The sequence below is a fragment of the Nicotiana attenuata genome, unplaced genomic scaffold, assembly GCF_001879085.1.
Source record: "Nicotiana attenuata strain UT unplaced genomic scaffold, NIATTr2, whole genome shotgun sequence".
NCBI classification, from domain to species: domain Eukaryota; kingdom Viridiplantae; phylum Streptophyta; class Magnoliopsida; order Solanales; family Solanaceae; genus Nicotiana; species Nicotiana attenuata.
The window spans coordinates 14,381-32,980 of NW_017672054.1; the positions used below are offsets into that span (position 1 = coordinate 14,381).

Here is an 18,600-nt window from a genome sequence, read left to right on the forward strand (position 1 = left end):
TTGAGGAACAACAAACTAAAACTATTTTATACATTGAGAAATCTCATAAACTATTTGTTGTTCACATATTAAGAGAAAACGATTAATAAAAAAAAAATCGTTTATTAAAATAAAACTAAAATATTATTGTACAATCATTGGACAAATTTTGGAATGAAGTTGTTATCTTTAACCAAGATAGTGTATATAACATTATCGTTTTAATCAAAAAAAAATATTGAAAAAAGACATGTTTTTTTACTCTATGAAAAGAGATAAACCCGAAAAAAAAATAAAAAATTATAAAATACTAAAACGTTACAACATAGGACTACACACTTACATAGTAAAAACTCTATAAATACTACACAACTCTCTTCATAGTAGTCATCCAGATCCCAAGATTTATTAACATAGAGAAAAATCCCAACAATCTTAACTTAAGATTGAACAATGGCGGAGCACAAGTACAATCAATTCAAAGGACAACCTCGTCTTCCCAAATTTGCTGTTCCTAAGAGGTACGATTTAAGGTTGAAACCAGACCTTGTCGCCTGTAAATTCACCGGCACTGTTGACATCTCCGTTGGTGTTGTTTCTGACACCAAATTCATTGTCCTCAATGCTGCTGAACTCTCTGTTGACCCCAAGTCCGTTCTCTTCAAATCCTCAACCAAGGTGATTTTCTTGATTGAACCCTTTTCTTGTTTGAAGTTTTTGATGGGTATATATATATATATATATATATATATATATATATATATATTATATATATATATATATATGTGTGTGTGTGTGTGTGTGTGTGTGTGTGTGTGTGTGAAAGTAGTTTGATATGTGAGTTTTTTGCTGTTTGTTTTATTGACCATGCTTTAATCTTCAAACAAGATGCTTTTCTTGATTGACCCTTTTCAAGATTGAAGCTTTTCTTTTTATATCAAAAGTAGTTTGATATCTGATCCTTTTGTTGTTTGTTTTATTTACCATGCGTTTGTTCATGATTGACCGTTTTCAAGATTGAAACTCTTTTTTATTTTTTATTTTTTTTATACCACAAGTAGTTTGATATGCGATTTTCTTGTTGTTTGTTTTATTGAACATGTGTTTGTTTTTGTGTGTTATAGGTATTCCAGGCATTGGAGGTGGGGTTGATTGAAGAGGATGAGATAGTGGTTGTGGAGTTCGGAGAAAGTTTGCCACTTGGTGTTGGAGTTTTGAGTATGGCGTTTGAAGGAACTTTGAATGATAGGATGAAAGGGTTTTACAGAAGGTATTGATTTTTCCCATCTTTAGACAGAAGAGCTAAACGTTGAGATACTTGGTTTTTAATCTGCTGTAATGATGACTGTTGATTCTCTTTTTCCAAGTATAGATGGTTATTGATTGCTCATGAAACATTTTCGTTGTATTGTTGTCTTTTATATTTATGAAGGATATCTATCTATTTGTTATACTATATAGGGATTAGGGCAGATACTGATTAATTCAAGGGTTAACCTTCTTCTATCATCTCTATGTGGAAGATACGTTGGCGAGGCCCCAACATTACTATGTGGTGGTGTAACTGTATTAGTTCTAGATGTAGCTTGTTGATAAGGGAGCCAATACATCTATCGAACATTTTTATTCCCCTAGCAATTGTTGGTAGTCCTCTAGCGTTTTTAGTTTGGCGAGAAAGCAGGAGAGGAAAAGGTTGCGGTTCTGATGCTCACAAGCGACAACCAAATAACAATGTTTTTTTTAATAGATTAAGGGTCAGGCGGTCTACTGACAGCAGACCTTGCGCTACAATTATGTAGATTGCTTAACGGTCTAGAATCCATGCTCACAACCAAGAACTAAAAAACAATGTTCCTCTACTTTAGAAGTCAACTGACAGGATAATTTTGCGGCTGATCTACGTGTTACTTCATTATGTTTGTGCTACATGTAGATTGCTTAACAGTATTGATTGGTTTTTTGCAGTACCTACGAGCATAATGGGGAGAAAAAGAATATGGCTGTTACCCAATTTGAACCAGCTGATGCCAGGCGTTGCTTTCCATGCTGGGATGAACCTGCTTGTAAGGTATTGCCAGCATTTCACTGTCTTTGGTGTTTCCACGTTCTCTTTGTTTATCTACTCTGTAATGTTAATTGCTATTGGAACCAGCTGGTCGTAAGATATTTAGCTATATATCCGACAAAACACGGATGAGCTTGTTGATCTAATAACTTCTTGTTCTTTTTCTAATCTTTGTTAACTTCTCGTTCTTTTTATTAGTCTTACTTGATATGAACTATCCAGGCCACCTTTAAAATTACACTAGACGTACCATCAGAACTGGTAGCTCTTTCTAACATGCCAGCTGAAGAAGAAAAAGTGATGGGGAATCTTAAAACAGTTCGATATCAAGAGTCTCCAATCATGTCTACATACTTGGTGGCATTTGTGGTTGGCTTGTTCGACTATGTTGAGGATTATACATCTGACGGTACTTATACTGGTCTTAGTGAATATATCTGCGACCATTTTTTGTTTGCTAATTAACATCACTTTGTGCAGGAATTCCTGTTCGAGTATACTGTCAGGTAGGCAAGGCAAATCAAGGGAACTTCGCATTACATGTTGCTGTCAAAACGCTGCCCCTCTTCAAAGAGTATGCATCACTTTAACTATATATGTTTCTCTCGTTTTATTTACAAAAAAAGGAAACTAATGAAGAAGAGGATCATGGAGGATTAAAACTTGGAAGTTTTTCCCTGACGCAATCCAGGAACTAGTTTCTAAATATTCTTATTGATAATAAACCGTTATTCCAGCTTAAGCTTCCTTGGTTTGTGTGTGTGTGTGTGTGTGGGGGGGGGGGGGTAGTTCTAAACAACTGCTTGAAAATGTATTTTAATTTGTGGAGTAAAACACTCACAGGTACTTTGGTGCACCATATTCACTACCCAAATTGGACATGATTGCCATTCCTGATTTTGCTGCTGGTGCTATGGAAAATTATGGTCTTGTTACATACAGAGAAACAGCATTGCTTTATGATGATAAGCATTCTGCTGCTGCTAACAAGCAGAGGGTAATGCAAATTTGTTGGAAATTATTTGGCTTCCTATAATACGTGGTATTAAACTGTCTGATTTATATCTTGGACCTGTTGAATAAAAGTTGGGTTTTCTTCAGGTTGCGACTGTGGTGGCTCATGAGCTTGCTCATCAGTGGTTTGGGAATCTTGTAACAATGGAATGGTGGACACATCTATGGCTGAATGAGGGGTTTGCTACATGGGTATGCTGCTTTTCTTAGAAGTATATGCTTTTGTTCATTGACTGGGTCGGTGAGCTGTTCATTCTGATTTTCTCTGACTGGTATTCAGGTGAGTTATTTGGCGACTGATAGCTTGTTCCCAGAATGGAAAATTTGGACTCAGTTTCTTGAAGAGGCCACTGAGGGACTTCGTCTAGATGGGCTTGCAGAATCCCACCCCATTGAGGTATGAAGCAACATTCATTCCAGTTCTTGTATTGTGCTCAATGCAAGATGGATTTTGTGCTTAATCTCCAGTTATTGACATCTATTAGTTGGGCTAGCTTTAGAATTATTCTACAAATCTTATTTTGTCTTACCAGGTTGACATCAATCATGCCGGAGAAATTGATGAAATTTTTGACGCGATTAGTTATAGAAAAGGTGCATCTGTCATTCGGATGTTACAGAGCTATCTTGGACCTGAAAGTTTCCAGGTTTGCATTTCCATTATTTACTATGTTAACATTCTTTTCTGTTGTCTTCATTTTAACCCCTTTGTGCTATATTTCTTTCCACCATTTTGTTGTGTTTTTTTTACATATACTAGTTTCCTGACAAACACTTGTGTGTCGGTATGGAGATGGAAAGTGGGAGGGTGAATTAGAAAGAACTATATCATTCAATGCAACGCCCCTTTTAACTTCTTATCTTTCCTAACTGGTGATTGTAAAGTATTATTAGTAGAAAGTTCAAACGGCTTCTTGACTAAGTTACACTAAAACTTTGTTTGCCCTTAATTATTACTCCCTCCACCCCCTTTTATGAAAAGGTGTTTGACTAGGAGCGTAATTTATGAAATTAAAGAAGACCTTTGATATATATATATATATATATATATATATATATAAAGAACAAAAAATATCCTTGTGGCGGTGACAGTTCCACATGTTTTTTCATGTTCTTTCCTTGCAAAAGAATGAACGTTCATATCATTACTTAATCAACAAATGAAAAACAGAATGAACATTTATAACAAGTCGTCCCAAAAAAGAAAGGTATCATTCTTTTTTAGACGAAAGTGTGTCACCTAAAATGGGACAGAGGGAGTATTGTATATAAGTCCTTCTCTGGATGCTTGTGATCGTTACTCTGGGGATTAACTGCTATTCTGGTGATAAAGTCACATTAATCTAGAGTTTTGGATGAAGAGATACTCGTATCTTCAACATTAATTGCATAGTGAGAAAGTAATACTTTGTCTTTTCTATATTCTTGGACTTGATAAATGGTGGATCTCCTAATTTACTGGAAATTTAAATATTTGACTTTCCAAAAGTAAAATAGGTATTGCTAATCCCATCAAGGTAGTTAAGACTTAAGAGCAGTAGTCAGCACTCAAAATGCATTTCATTGCTTGAATATGGCGACTTAAAGCTATTCCAAATTAAAGTATTCTTTAATGAGTGAATTTAACAAACGCAGCAGTGAATGCAGTATGTATATCTATAAAAGTCCCCATGGAATTGACGTTTTCTGGTGATAATTAATCGGATACTGCTGCTGACCATCATTTTTTAAGCAGCAGCCGCTAGTTTGTCAAAAGAGAAACTCCGCTATCGCGTATCTCCTCATTGACCATCCTTCTAAAATATATGATCTGGATTTTCTTTCCAGAATATGATGTAGAAGCCATTGTTGATTTTTGAGCTCATTACACAAGATGTAATGTGGCTATAGTGTAAATACCACCAGCATATGCTTATTACCGGGAATATATAAAATTTCACTTTACTGATTAAAAAAGATTTTCTTTCCAGAATATCATGTTGCTCTTTCTTGCTTGTAAGGGACTGATGAATTTGTCTCTTCTAATTTTTCATGAAACCAGAGGGCACTTGCTTCATACATAAAAAGATATGCTTGCTCAAATGCGAAGACAGAGGATTTATGGTCTGTCCTTCAGGAGGAGTCTGGTGAACCTGTGAACAAGTTGATGAACTCCTGGACAAAGCAACAAGGTTACCCAGTCGTCTCTGTCAAAATAAAAGACCAAAAGCTGGAATGCGACCAGGTTATCTTGTTTCTAAATCAAATGCATATTTCCATACCCAAGTCTAGTCTTCTCCATACTAACTTGTGTTTCCATGCACCAGACGCAATTTTTACTGAGTGGTTCTCATGGTGATGGGCAATGGATAGTTCCGTTAACACTCTGTTGTGGCTCTTATGAAGTTCGTAAAAGCTTCTTAATGCAAGAAAAGTCAGAAGCCCTTGATGTTAAGGACTTATTAGGCTCATCTTCTTCTAAAGGCAATCCCTGGATAAAAGTTAACGTGGACCAAACAGGTTTTTATAGAGTTAAATATGATGATGAACTATCAGCTAGACTCAGATATGCCATAGAGTGCAAGTGCTTATCAACAAATGATAAATATGGTAATAATTACTGCATTTTTGTCAACTTTAATATTTAATAGTTAAAATCGACTATTGATGGGATTATGTTATCCTGAACAGGCATTTTGGATGATTCATATGCCTTATCGATGGCTTGTCATCAGTCTTTGTCGTCTTTGCTTGCCCTGATGGCTTCTTTCAGGGAGGAGCTCGACTATACTGTTCTATCAAACCTGATAAGCGTAATTTCTCTACGTTTTAGACCTCTTTTAGGTATTAGTTCGGTCAGTCCAAAATTAACTGTTTCCCCTTCTTCATGCAGATAAGTTACAAAGTTTCAAGAATCGCAGCTGATGCTGTTCCTGACTTGAAGGATCACATAAAGTTGTTTTTCATCAATCTTTTCCAGTTTTCTGCAGAGTATGTTACTTACTTTTTCGAAGCTACAAAGCATGTTACCTTATCTTTGTATTTTTGGTCATCGTTCACGATGCAGTTCAAGGGGGAAAGAAATCCTGAAACAGTGTAAAATAAGAGAGAATGGCGCATAGTTGGAGTGATTCTACTTTTAATGTTATAAACATAGGTGGGTGAACGTCTAACAACTAAAGCTATTGGATATAGCAGAGAGCAACATAAATCGGGACAGAATTATCCCTGTTCTGGCTTTCTTGACATTCAGGGGTCAACTCTGATAAGAAAATGAATTTCTATTCTCCGAGACTAGTTCCTGATAAAAAAGATTTAGAACTTGCATCTTGTTGTCTTTTGTCTAGTAGCTCTAATCCTAAGTTAGGAGGACTTGGGAGTTGTTTATAAGCACTGCAATCATTTTAGAGATATAGTTTTCTTCTAACTAGATATCTTCTGTTTACCTATCTAGAAACAAGAAATCTGCTGCCAATAATGCCTTTCGAAAAGAATGAATGGGTAAACTGGAGTGTTACAAATTGGTCACATTTACCCTTTATTCATCTCCACAAACCTGGAATTAGACATCACAAATAGAAAACTTTAGAGTAAAGGAAAACTTGTTTATGGAGTTGGAAGAGGGAATTTAGTCTAAGGCTTCCAGTTGAAATTAGATATTTGACCATTAATCTCATGTTCCAGTGTGGCACAAAAGGTTTGCTTCTAATTGGACTTTCCTTTATCGACAGGAGACTTGGTTGGGATCCTAAACAAGGGGAAAGCCACCTTGACGCCATGTTGAGAGGGGAGCTTCTGAGTGCTCTGGCTGCCTTTGGACATGACGAAACAATAAATGAAGCAATCAGGCGCTTCCACATATTTTTGGATGACAGAAACACAGCTGTTCTTCCTCCTGACTTGAGAAGGGTAACTACACTTGAATATATTGTAACTCAAATTCATTTCTTCTGTACCTATGCAGATCCTAATCCCTCCTTCCATCTGCAGGCTGTTTATGTAGCTGTGATGAAGCGGGTGAATAAATCAGATAGATCAGGGTTTGAAGCTCTTTTAAGAGTTTACCGAGAGACTGACCTCAGCCAGGAAAAGACACGGGTTTTAAGTAATCTATCAACTCATGCCAATTATGAAATTAAATATTTTGATTATGAAACGGTATGTCCAACCAATAAGTGCATTCTCTTGTTCTATAGGTTCATTGGCATCTTGCAGGGACCCCGAAATTATCCTTGAAATTCTCAACTTCTTGTTATGCTCCGAGGTATTCTTGATTTTTACATGGCACTGGATTATCTCTCTCTATCTCTTTGTGCACAGAGAGTGTATTTTGTTTCAACAAAATGTTAGAAGAGTAATCTGTGCTTGGAAATTTTAGGTTCGGAGTCAAGATTGTGTTCACGGGCTTGCAGTTAGTTTAGAAGGCCGCGAAACTGCTTGGAAATGGTTGCAAGTGAGTACTCCCTTTCCTAGAAATATTGCATTCCTCGAGTTATTCTTTTTATTACTAATTCCTAATAAGATACCTTTGAGAAAATGTTCATTGTAAATTGTATTAAATTGTTACTTGTAAAAATGTAGGCTGTAAGACTGAGGAATTCACATTAGTCCAAAGTGCAATTATTTCAGGAGGAGGAAGTGCAACATGTTCTTATAAAATTACTAGTACCAAATGCTGCATTTCGTGACTGATAGATTGCTCCAAAAAATGCAATGAGACATCCATTCTCGATTTTTATTTTGTTTTTCTAATAAATTGTTTGAATACAGGACAATTGGGATCATATCCACAAGACTTACGGCTCTGGATTCCTCTTAACCCGCTTCATCAGTGCAACAGTGTCACCGGTTTGTTTCTGTTCCCTTGCCATCTTTCTCTAGCATTTGCATGCAGTTGATACTGTTTTATCGTAGGACAACCTACTTCAAAAGCTGCATCTATTGCTTATTTGCTTCTACCTTGTTGTGTAATCACAAGAAGCATGGAAAACAAATTTTATAAATTACTCATTACATATTGTCTTTGATTTTTTGGCTCAATCTTTCTTTTCTTCAGTTCTCATCCTATGAGAAGGCGAAAGAAGTTGAAGAGTTTTTTGCTAGCCGTACCAAGCCTTACATTGCAAGAACGTTGAAGCAGAGCATCGAGAGGGTTCACATTAATGCAAACTGGGTTCAAAGCATTCAAAAGGAGAAGAATCTTTCCGAGGCAGTGATGGAGCTAGCGTATAGGAAATACTGAAGTAGCTGTTGTTGAACTTAGTGCCCCCTTTAGAGAGTTTCTAGTTTCCATCAATAAGTTAATCATGGTACTTTTTTAAATGGTTATGTCTCTGAAAAAACGATAAAAGCTCTGATGATCCTTTGTTGAGCAAACTATAGGCAATAGGTTACATATTTAATGAATCAGTATGGTTGATTTTGATCTGCTTTTGTTGTGCTCAGATGAACCAGGTCTAATGTATGAGCAACATCTTTTAATTAAATAGACGTTAGCATTTCCGTTTGGAACACAAGATTTACTACCTCATACTTGATAATCAGCCTAGGCATGCAAAATATTTCATGGATTTGGATAGACTCCAAGCATTATTGTGCATTTGTTAGCATATTTGCGCAGTTCCAGTTTACAAGTCACTTGGCATTGATTGTCCTTCTAAGATCTTTGTGGTGGCTTGAGATTTTCATATACCACGTAATTTGCACGGCGAAGTACACAAATAGCCATTTTTAGGACTGCTATTTAGGGATTAGCCCGTACTGAAAATAAAAACTGAAATTTAGGACACACCGGGTAACTTCTAAGTGACAGCCTTGTAAAATGGCTATCTGGTGTCGTTTCCACAAAAATTTTGCACCAGACACAAATGTTCCCTGAATAGTTAGGCAAAGAGGCAATTGTGAAAATCCATTTAGGCCACTTCAAATCATGGGACATTAGAAACTGTTTGCCTAATGTCCTACCATTATGAATGAAAGCTCCTCAACAACCACCACTCACTTCATCAGGAACATGAATGAACAGAAAAAGTTGATCCTTAGCTTGTTATTGAACAATCATTGACCCACAACCAGAGGCAGATGGTCCGTATATTTTTAACTGAACCTATCTTTTTTGCACGGAGCATAGATATACGTGAAAAATTGCGTCAAAAAATACAAATTTTGAACCCATAATGTCAAATGCTGAGTTCAGTATAAGAACCTTAAGTTTGAATCCATCAAAAAAAAAATACCAGATTCGATGAGTGAATGATGAACTGGTATAGTAAGTTACTGTCATGTAGCTCCTTTCGTTATCTGTTTATCATACACGGCATTGAATATCAGTGTTCTTTAATTGAGTCAACTTATTCTGTCTATACTCTGAAAACCACATACAAAGTATAAAAAGATGCATCTTTTCAATAAAATTCAGAAGAGATCTCTCTACTTGCTCATTACTGTTTCCAAGTAATACCGAGGCAAATAACCTCACAGAGCCTTTAACTCGGAGGAATAATGTATGCTCCTACTTCAAACAGCTAAAGGAAGAAACACTACATACAGAGAATGGAGCAAGTACTACAATACATACAGGAAGCTACTCTAATGAAAACCTTAAGTCCCAGATTCCCCTGGTAAAAATTAAAAGGGCTGGATATATTCAATCATATGAAGTCAATACTGTGAACCTATAATTGGCAACAGCTGATTGAGAGATCAGTTATGTTAGGTTTTGCTCTTAAACTTTCTTTGGGCTTTCAAGTCCACAACAATCACCGTTATGTTGTCCTTGCTGCCCTTTTGAGTAGCTCGATTTGACAAGCATTCTGCTGCTGCCTGTGCTGCTGGATCAATTCCTTGGCCCCTTTCCACGGGAAGCGTTACACCATTCTTTTTATGCCACAGGAGTATGCGCTTACGAGCCAATTCACATGCCTCTTCATTTGACATAACATCCCATAAACCATCACTTGCAAGAATAAGGCATTCGTCGTCCTTGGTTCGAGGTATGAACATTACTTCTGGATCAGGAATTATCCAGGGCTTCAAGTACCTATCTCCTGCAACCAAAAAGCGATTAAAATAAAATGTAAAGGAAATAGAAGAAAGACTTGCTTGCTAACAAAATTAGGAGAGTGATTAGCATTTAGAGTCCTTGATAATACGATGTTATCACTATAGGGTAATTCTCATGTCAAATAGAAAAAGAAGAAAAGAAAAAGCAGAGTGGTAGAATGAATACGCAATATACTATTCTCGCAAGCTCAGGGAGTAATCCTTTCACAGCTTTGCATTTAAAGCACACATTACAAAAGCTTAAGATACAAAATAGCTTACATCAAATCGGAGATGTTAAGTCACCAGCGTGTCACATTCCTACACAGCTTGATGACAGAAGTTGGGGCATATTGGCTATAAGTTTAATCATGGATATCATAGATTAGTTAAGCCTCCGGAAATAATGAACTCACGTACAGCAACTTAAACTACTCTATGTCACTTTGGCTATATTTTTCAGTTGACATTAGAAACTTGAGTATATGATCGACACCACTATTTTTAAAAGCGAAGAGTGCAAAAAAGCGACAATCTCCATGGGTCTTGAAGAGAAAAGCATGAAGTAAAGCGCACAATCACAACATTAAAAGAAATAGCAAACATATATGAATTTGGTATTATAATAATCAAAACGCAATTAAAATATTTAAATATTTAATTTCAGTATCATATATATATTAATGCTGATATTAGTCCAATTTCTCAAAGTTGAGATTCAGATAACCAAGTGCTTCTTGTTGGGATCACCTTCGCATCAGTGTTTGAAGTGCATAGCTTCAATCACGAAGTAATAGCGGTGGCTTTTAATTAACACTGTTCGACACAAATTTCCATCTTATAGGCACTGTAATATCCTCTTCAATTTACAAACCTGCATGTTCAGCCTTCGCCAACAAGTGTTTGCACACATCTAGAAGCAAAGCCAGGCTTCAGCACAGATTTACAATTTGTTGGTCCTTTATGTAATGCTGGACCGAAGATAGAATGAGAAAAATAACATTCTAACATTTAAGGTTACACATCAGATGGCAAAGGCACACTTAGTCACAGGTATAAAAAGAATTGCACGAAAGACGAAATGAGCTCTCTTCTCATCACAATCACCATAATCAAGGAGCAACTCCCTGGGGACCAGGATACAGAAGGTTCCCATGCTTCTTTTGGTTCTGTTTTATTTACAATTATTTCCAAGTCTAAGTTCATAGCTCAAGAATTGCACTAACCAGGGTCAGACAAGTGATGATCAGAAAACGAAGAAGGCTTGCAGGAACATAACAAAATCAACCGAAATGTTTGTGGCCACAAGACCAAAGACATGACTGATGGAAGGGCACAAATTCTTACTTTTTTTTCACGGAGACAATATAAAAGGAGAGCTTGGTTTAAAATTTAAATGACTCTTAAAAACAGGATTTATTTCTCATCATATGCTAAATCGCCTACCTCCTATATTATATGACACTTCTTCTGTTCGTTTACATTGAATAATTGTTGATTAATGTGAAAATAGAGGAGAAAAGAGAGGAAACTTCTAAATGATTTTGGTGATAATATACAAGAGTCGCTCCTGAGTTCTTCCATCTACAACATGGTAAGTATATTTCTTACACCTAAATAGGTAAGGAGTTAACATACAATTAAATGCAAAATATTTCACGATATTCTAGAAAATATTACGAGACACTCCAAAAATCAATTACTACTACTCAGTGAATGTAGATATAATGTGAATCCAGTAGACACATCCTAAAATAAATCTCATTAATCCATTTGATATTCAATATGCCCCTCATACTGAAGACAATAGACGACGTGACCTGACGAGATACTAACTAAGCAATGACGTATTGTTGGAAAACGACATCGTATTGATTGGAAAGATATGATGGACGACAACATGTGCTGAAAGGAAAATGTCGCTGGAAAAGAGACGTGGCGCTGACGGAAAATGTTGCTGGATGGCAACGTAGCACAGATCGAAGAGTGATATATCGTTGAGCAATTATGCTATGTTTCTCGGATACGGGTGCGGGTATCCGATACGTCTGTCGATCTAGAGGTCGGATTCGTCATCACAAGAATTTTGGGACTTGGAAGTATGGATCTTAGTGCAAATAAGGGTGCCTGGATACAGCTAATAAATATAGAGGAATACTATATGCGTATATATGACAATTAGTTATATGAAATGTTTATTGCACAATTATAAATTGCTATACATACAATATTTTTATAAATATGGTAATATAATGTATATAATAATCTGAACATAGAAAAGTAAGTATCTTGTTAGAAATTTGGTTAGAATCTATCATAATATATTTATGCTTGTTAGCTTTGTCAATAACTACAAAGCAAATAGTATTTATGGTAAAAATAACTTGTCTTAAATGACTAGAGAGCGAAGGTATTTGTGGTAAAAATCAAATGCTTTATAAGCACTTAATATTTTATTTATAAGTTATCATGTATAATAACAAAGTCTTCTAGTACGTTATGTGAATATACATATATATATATATATATATATATATATATATACACACACATATATATGACATAAACCAAAAACAAACCAAATACACAACCAACCTATACTTCTAGGCCATAAGTGTAGTCAAAGAACCCAAAATCGGTTGACCAAACCCGGTGCGGATCCCACACCACACCGAAAATCGTGTAATATTGACACAACTGAAGATCTTGAGGGATACGAGCAATATAACAATTATATTGACATTTCAAGAAATGTGATACACACTGCCTAAACAATAGCCCGGAAAGTGACCAGCATAGGCGATACTGCCGGAACAATCATCGAGAAAACGTAAGTCACGAGAAATGAGATAGAGGTACCATTAAAAAGAGCATTGAAAATAGACAATAAATGTAAATTACTACAACAACGAAAATTTTAGTAAGGTAGAAGAGTTAAGGCGACACATAATTTTTTATAGTATCCTAGAATGTATGGAATATTCCGCAATATTCTCCTACTTCTATGAATCTAGACATGTCGTAGATCTTGACACATTCTAAAATGTAACTTCATTACTCCTTTTGGCTTACAATTGCATTCGTCAAAATAATAATCTACAGATTGTTCACAAGTTGGCACCATAATAAACAATTCAAATTCAAACTATGGCCCGACGTATTGCCTACCAAACCAACTTATTCACAGATCATCTATCCATGTAAGCAAATGAAAGACAGAATGAGAAAGCATAAGTAAAACAGGAAGGAGAATGGCAAACTCTATTCTCTTATCGGAGGGAAAGGAGAAAAGCACTACATCAATCAGTTCTCTAAGGAAGAATATTAGCGTGTGTGCACTTATCTTAACAGCCGAGACACTACCTTGTCTTGATGCATCTTGAACAAGGCAATTTGCCAGTTCCAGAAAACTCTTCAAAAACGCCATCACGATCAAGAAAAGAGAAGGGTCGTGCACCGAGTACCTAAGCACACTATGGGCTTCTCGAAGTACAATTGAGTTTGCTAAAGCACCAAAGTTTAAGATAAGTATCCAAAATTTTACTAGTAAGTTGTAACAAGCCTGCGCACCGTAGAACTAGTATAAGCTTGCGGCTACAATACGTTATGAAGCCATTGCTCTACTTTTCTCCGAAGCCATTGCTCTATTTTTTTGAAGCCATTGCTCTACTTCTATATGAGACTTGACTTCCTTATCTACTATAGGAATATGGGAAACAGTAATTGGTACAATCGTATTTTCTTTAGCACTTAAAATCCTCCCCAGGATCGTTTCCAAATCCCAACTAGACAAGACTTTTGTGGTAGCTTGTGCTGACATATATGCAACTTCATTACTAATGTTGATCTAAATATATACAGCACAGGGTTTCCAGTTCCATGCTTCAGTTAGTGCACACTGTGATACCATTCCTAACCGCCTGGGCCATAAGAGCCTACGGCCCTGCCACTATAGAATGGATTATTAAACCATATCCGGGTCTATATCAGATGGTCTAAAAGACTAGCATTGATGATCAAGCCCAATTCTCTATTTTGTTACTAGAATCATCTTCTTTGTTTACTCTAGGAGTGCGGATAACCAATAACTGCTGTGTCAAACTATTACTATGACGTGCATTGCTGATATTAGTTGTACTATGGAGGATGCTGAAAGAGCCAAAACTCTTTAAGTCATGAGCAATATCGTGATTTAGTTTAGGTATGCTCAGGTTCGGCACATAATGAAAATGGATATATTCTAAGAGCAGTAGCTGACTTGTAAAGCAAAATATTCTACAACCTGTAATGATCCCTAGTAGCTGAGTGTTTGATACCAATAATGTTGAGTACACACGGATACTTTAGTCATTATTTGCAAATGCTAGATAACAGGGTAGGTAGGAGAAACATACCAATAGACCTAGACATTGCAAGAACGCCAAAAACACGATGCCCATTCCACTGTATAACCTTCCCTCCAGCTGCTTCAATCCTTCCATATTCATCTTCTCGGTTCGGCTTATAAAGAGAACATAAAAAGAAAATTAGCACCGAAGGATTAATCAGTGACATCACACATAATTAAAGTCAGACCAGAACCACTGTTTCACTTACTTTGTGATCCACCGACAATGCCATGGGTTCCTTCCCACGGCACAGAACAGCCCTTGAATCACCACAGTTTGCTACTATTATGTGTGACGAACAAACAATGGCAACAACAGCCGTGGAGCCTACAGTTTCTGCGGCAACAGCCTCATGATTTCCCGTCCCTCCAACCTCATCATCAACCTTGAGAAAACAGTTGGTAAATGCCTTTTTCCATTGGTCCTGGCAATTTTGCCTAATACTTTCATCATTGAGATTCGCCATAAATTTTTCCAACTCCTCAGCCAATACAGCATGAACTCGATCTCGGCAGTAATTCGCCACCTGGAAAATAAAAATCCCAAGTTTGTATCAAATATATATGCAAATCCTATGAGCTAGTATAACAGTGTAAGTAAAAAGAGAGAGAGAAACCTGAGAGCCACCGTGGCCATCATAAACTCCAAAGAAATGGGCGGTCAAATGACTTAAGCATCTACTCACTCCATCAGGAACACGGTCGACTACCATCTGTAGAGGAATTCTCAAGAACCTAGGAACAGTTGCTAGTGCATCTTCCATTTCTGGCCTCCTTCCACACACAGATGTAAAACCCCATAGGGGTATATAATCCACTTCAAAAACACTGCGACTAACTGCTGCACTTAACCCTTTATTTAAGGGTAACTGAACAACAACATGAGATGATTTTGAGCTAGAGCCATCCGTAATCTGCTCCTCAAGTTTGACGGCAAAGGGCTTACTCACGTTATCATCCTCAACACCTGACTCTACCAGATCTCCGGGCTTAGCTATAAGTTCAACACTACAAATGCTTTTCTCAGCATCCACAAAATTCTGACCATATATGTCAGAAGCTACCTCAAAACCTATAAAATCATCACCACATAAACTACTGGAATCACTCACCACAGACAGGGAACAAGACATTTGATCACCGTCCAACGATAAGATCTCATCATCCTCGCTTTCCCTAACAACAGCATGACCAGCAATCCAAGTGCTGCTTTCATTTTCAGATATCATATGGAGCAAAGGAACACCCTCGGTCCTACTTGATGATACAGTATCACTAAGGTCTTTCTCAGCAGATTCTGCATACAAACTTGTAGTAGTGTCACCCATTGAATTTAGCCTAGTGACATCCATATGACTACTACTTCCTATACTTGGGGGGTTGTGAAAGATCAAATTATTACCTAATCTAAATGGCAGAGGAGCAACCGCCAAACACATCTCCTTCATCAAAATCACTATCTTGACAGCAGTTAAAGTGACCCTCTGACATTACACAACCTGTCATTGTCAAACTAACCGATCACCTTTTTTCCTTTGTATCAACAATAATCTCCTCATACCATTTTCCATTGCCTAGAAAGATCTAACAAAAAAGTTCTTTTCTTTGAGCTCTGATTCTTGAAATGGAAATTTTGTTAGTCAGATCTGGTAAGCAAAAAGTAGTAACACCAACTAACCACCCCCTTTTGGTAGAAAATTCACCTAAAAATTACCAAGCTAAGACTTGTCTGCACTTCACTTAATTCTGAAGACAATAACCAATCAAGATCCCAAAATCCACTCAGTTACTCAAAACCCACATAAATCTTGATACAAAAACCAACATTAAAAAAGGGAATAGGGTCATGTGAAATTGTAAAAGAAGCTAAAAGTAGCTAGCGAATCACAAGAAATGTTGAAAAAGATGGTACCCTTTTGTCACATAAAACTTGAGAGTACCTTGGATCTGAGGCAACCCTATAATAAGAAACTTGAAAAATTAAGAGTCTTTTTCAAACAATTATGTAACGAACAAAATATAATAAATGGGGATGGAAATAGTAGTACAAAATGGTAAACTAAAAACCACTACCTAATCCTTCCCTCTCTTTTTTTCTTTTTTTTTTTCTTTTTTTTTCAAGAATATTTTTGTTCACAGTTCACACACCTCAGCTTCACTTTCCTTTTTCATCCCCAGAAGAGTAATACTATAATTTTGCTTTGCCCAATTTACTTGGAAAGAGAAGGGAGAAGAATGAACAAATGAAAAATGTGGTTTGTTTATACAATGAAACAGTTCAATCTGATCATTAAAAAGACTTCCTCTTCTTCTTTATAATTTTTTATTTAAATTAAATGTAATTTTCTATCTTTCAGTTGCGTTTAGAAAACTGTGTTGATGCTACGTGGACGGTGGACTAAAAAATACATTATTTTATACTATATTAGATGAAATAAATAGAAATGTTGTTTTTTTAACACTTGCTACATCCTATTTTAATATGCTAATAAAACTAAATTTTTTTCATGTAGATTTCACCAACAACTCTTAATTTTTTTAAATAAAATAAAATGTATGCATAAATATAAAATACTAAAATTTTTATAGTTGTTTTTTTCTTTTTATACTACAATAGTATGATTATTTTGGGCATATGGAGTATAAATAATAGTAAAACATAATTCCTACAAATTGAGAAAATGAAATAATCAGAAATAAAAAAGGACAGATGTCCAATCCAAAAGAGCATATTAAAGCCCCTCCACCCATCTTTGCTCTTTCACTATTCTTTCTCCAATTCAATGCCCCACCATTTGTATTTATGGCTATTTGGTGAACACAATTATTTTTTATGGAGTAATAATATAACTAGATCTTCTTTTCTTTTTTTTGGTGGTTCCCATTCAATCCATTAAAAGGGAAGAGTTATGTATCAAGATTTTATTCATTCTTAGGACTCGAATTCGAAAATTTTAATTAATAATAAAGGATTTCTAAGAAGGGGAAACTTGGCATAACTGATAAAGTTGATGCCATGGGAAGAAGGTCACTAGTTCGAGCCATAGAAACAGCGTGTTGCAGAAATGCAAGGTAAAACTATGTACAATAGACCCTTGTAGTCCGGTCCTTCCCCCTTCCGATCCTGCGCATAGCGAGAGCTTAATACCCCGGACAACCCTTTTAATGGAGAAATCCTAACCATTCCACCACAACCATTAGTGTTGTAAGATCACATCGTGTATACATCGACCAATTCTATTAGACAATTTGTTACAATCAACAAGTTCATTTAAGTGTTTACTATATCGGAGCATATTAAAACTTACATTCAGTATTATAGCTGGAACCCAAATACAAAACCTCCATATTATTATTCTTATACCTCAATCATTCTTTGTGTGGACCTTTTTTATGGATAACTTAATGGAGAACGTGTCCTCTATACATTCAACAAAACTTCCACTTAGAGAGGCTCTATCCAATGTCCTTTCTTCTCTGGGATATAATTTTGATTATATAATCTCGTCCCCTCATATAGAAGTGGTAATTTGAGCCCAAACTCATTCAACCTGTCCAATCCGTTCAAGATTAGACTGGCTAGTGACTCGCCATTTGTTAAATTCAGTCTATCTCATACTCCTATTATTTAAAGTTTGACTGATATTTAATCCAAATTGATCAATGAGTAAATTTACTAAAATAATTTTAAAATAATTTTTTTATTTGAAATATTATATATGACCATAAAAAGTCTTATTTGTTAATTAAATAGTAATTCATAGAAAATAATACACATTAATTAAAGCTGTGTAAGATTTGGGCGGGTTGGACTATGACCCAAAGTTGTAAAAATAGTACGGTATAGCCAGTTTTCGGACTGGTCAATCAAAAATAGCCAGCGTTTACCAAGTCAATGAAAAATTGCCACTATTTTGCTGCAATAGAGACCGGTCCAGCATAATATACTGGAGTTCGGTGCACTTGTGTATGAACTCCAGCATATTATGCTGGACCGGTATACTTTGCTGGCTCCAGTATAATATACTAGAGACTGGAGTACCGGTGCTCCAAACTCCAGTATATTATACTGGACCAATATACTTGCTGGAACTCCAGTATATTATGTTGGAGTTCTAGTGTACTTATGCTGGAA

The 18,600-nt window shown here is 36.1% G+C and overlaps 2 protein-coding genes across 3 annotated transcripts; one reads left to right on the forward strand and one right to left on the reverse strand.

The window, feature by feature from the left end:
• The first annotated feature begins 348 nt into the window (after positions 1 to 348).
• LOC109211551 (aminopeptidase M1) lies at positions 349 to 8,545 on the forward strand. 2 transcript variants are annotated; one of them, XM_019375090.1, is made up of 19 exons: positions 350 to 657; positions 1,104 to 1,249; positions 1,945 to 2,047; positions 2,267 to 2,453; positions 2,525 to 2,618; positions 2,888 to 3,041; positions 3,146 to 3,250; positions 3,339 to 3,455; positions 3,592 to 3,705; positions 5,100 to 5,282; positions 5,365 to 5,647; positions 5,729 to 5,850; positions 5,931 to 6,028; positions 6,769 to 6,946; positions 7,028 to 7,142; positions 7,234 to 7,301; positions 7,416 to 7,490; positions 7,808 to 7,885; positions 8,094 to 8,545. In XM_019375090.1, the coding sequence occupies exons 1-19, from the start codon at positions 433 to 435 to the stop codon at positions 8,277 to 8,279; spliced, it is 2,631 nt and encodes an 876-aa protein (XP_019230635.1). In that variant the 5' UTR covers positions 350 to 432; the 3' UTR covers positions 8,280 to 8,545. The 2 variants fall into 2 exon arrangements, with proteins under 2 accessions (XP_019230636.1, XP_019230635.1); XM_019375091.1 differs by lacking the exons at positions 7,808 to 7,885; positions 8,094 to 8,545 and adding an exon at positions 7,619 to 7,791 and having other exon boundaries at positions 349 to 657.
• An 877-nt stretch (positions 8,546 to 9,422) lies between these two features.
• LOC109211550 (probable protein phosphatase 2C 6) lies at positions 9,423 to 16,751 on the reverse strand. Its single transcript, XM_019375089.1, has 4 exons — positions 15,083 to 16,751; positions 14,675 to 14,992; positions 14,473 to 14,578; positions 9,423 to 10,083 (listed from the first exon to the last, which is right to left on the reverse strand). Exons 1-4 carry the CDS (start codon positions 15,911 to 15,913, stop codon positions 9,749 to 9,751), a joined length of 1,590 nt encoding a protein of 529 aa, XP_019230634.1. The 5' UTR covers positions 15,914 to 16,751; the 3' UTR covers positions 9,423 to 9,748.
• Positions 16,752 to 18,600: the final 1,849 nt, after the last annotated feature.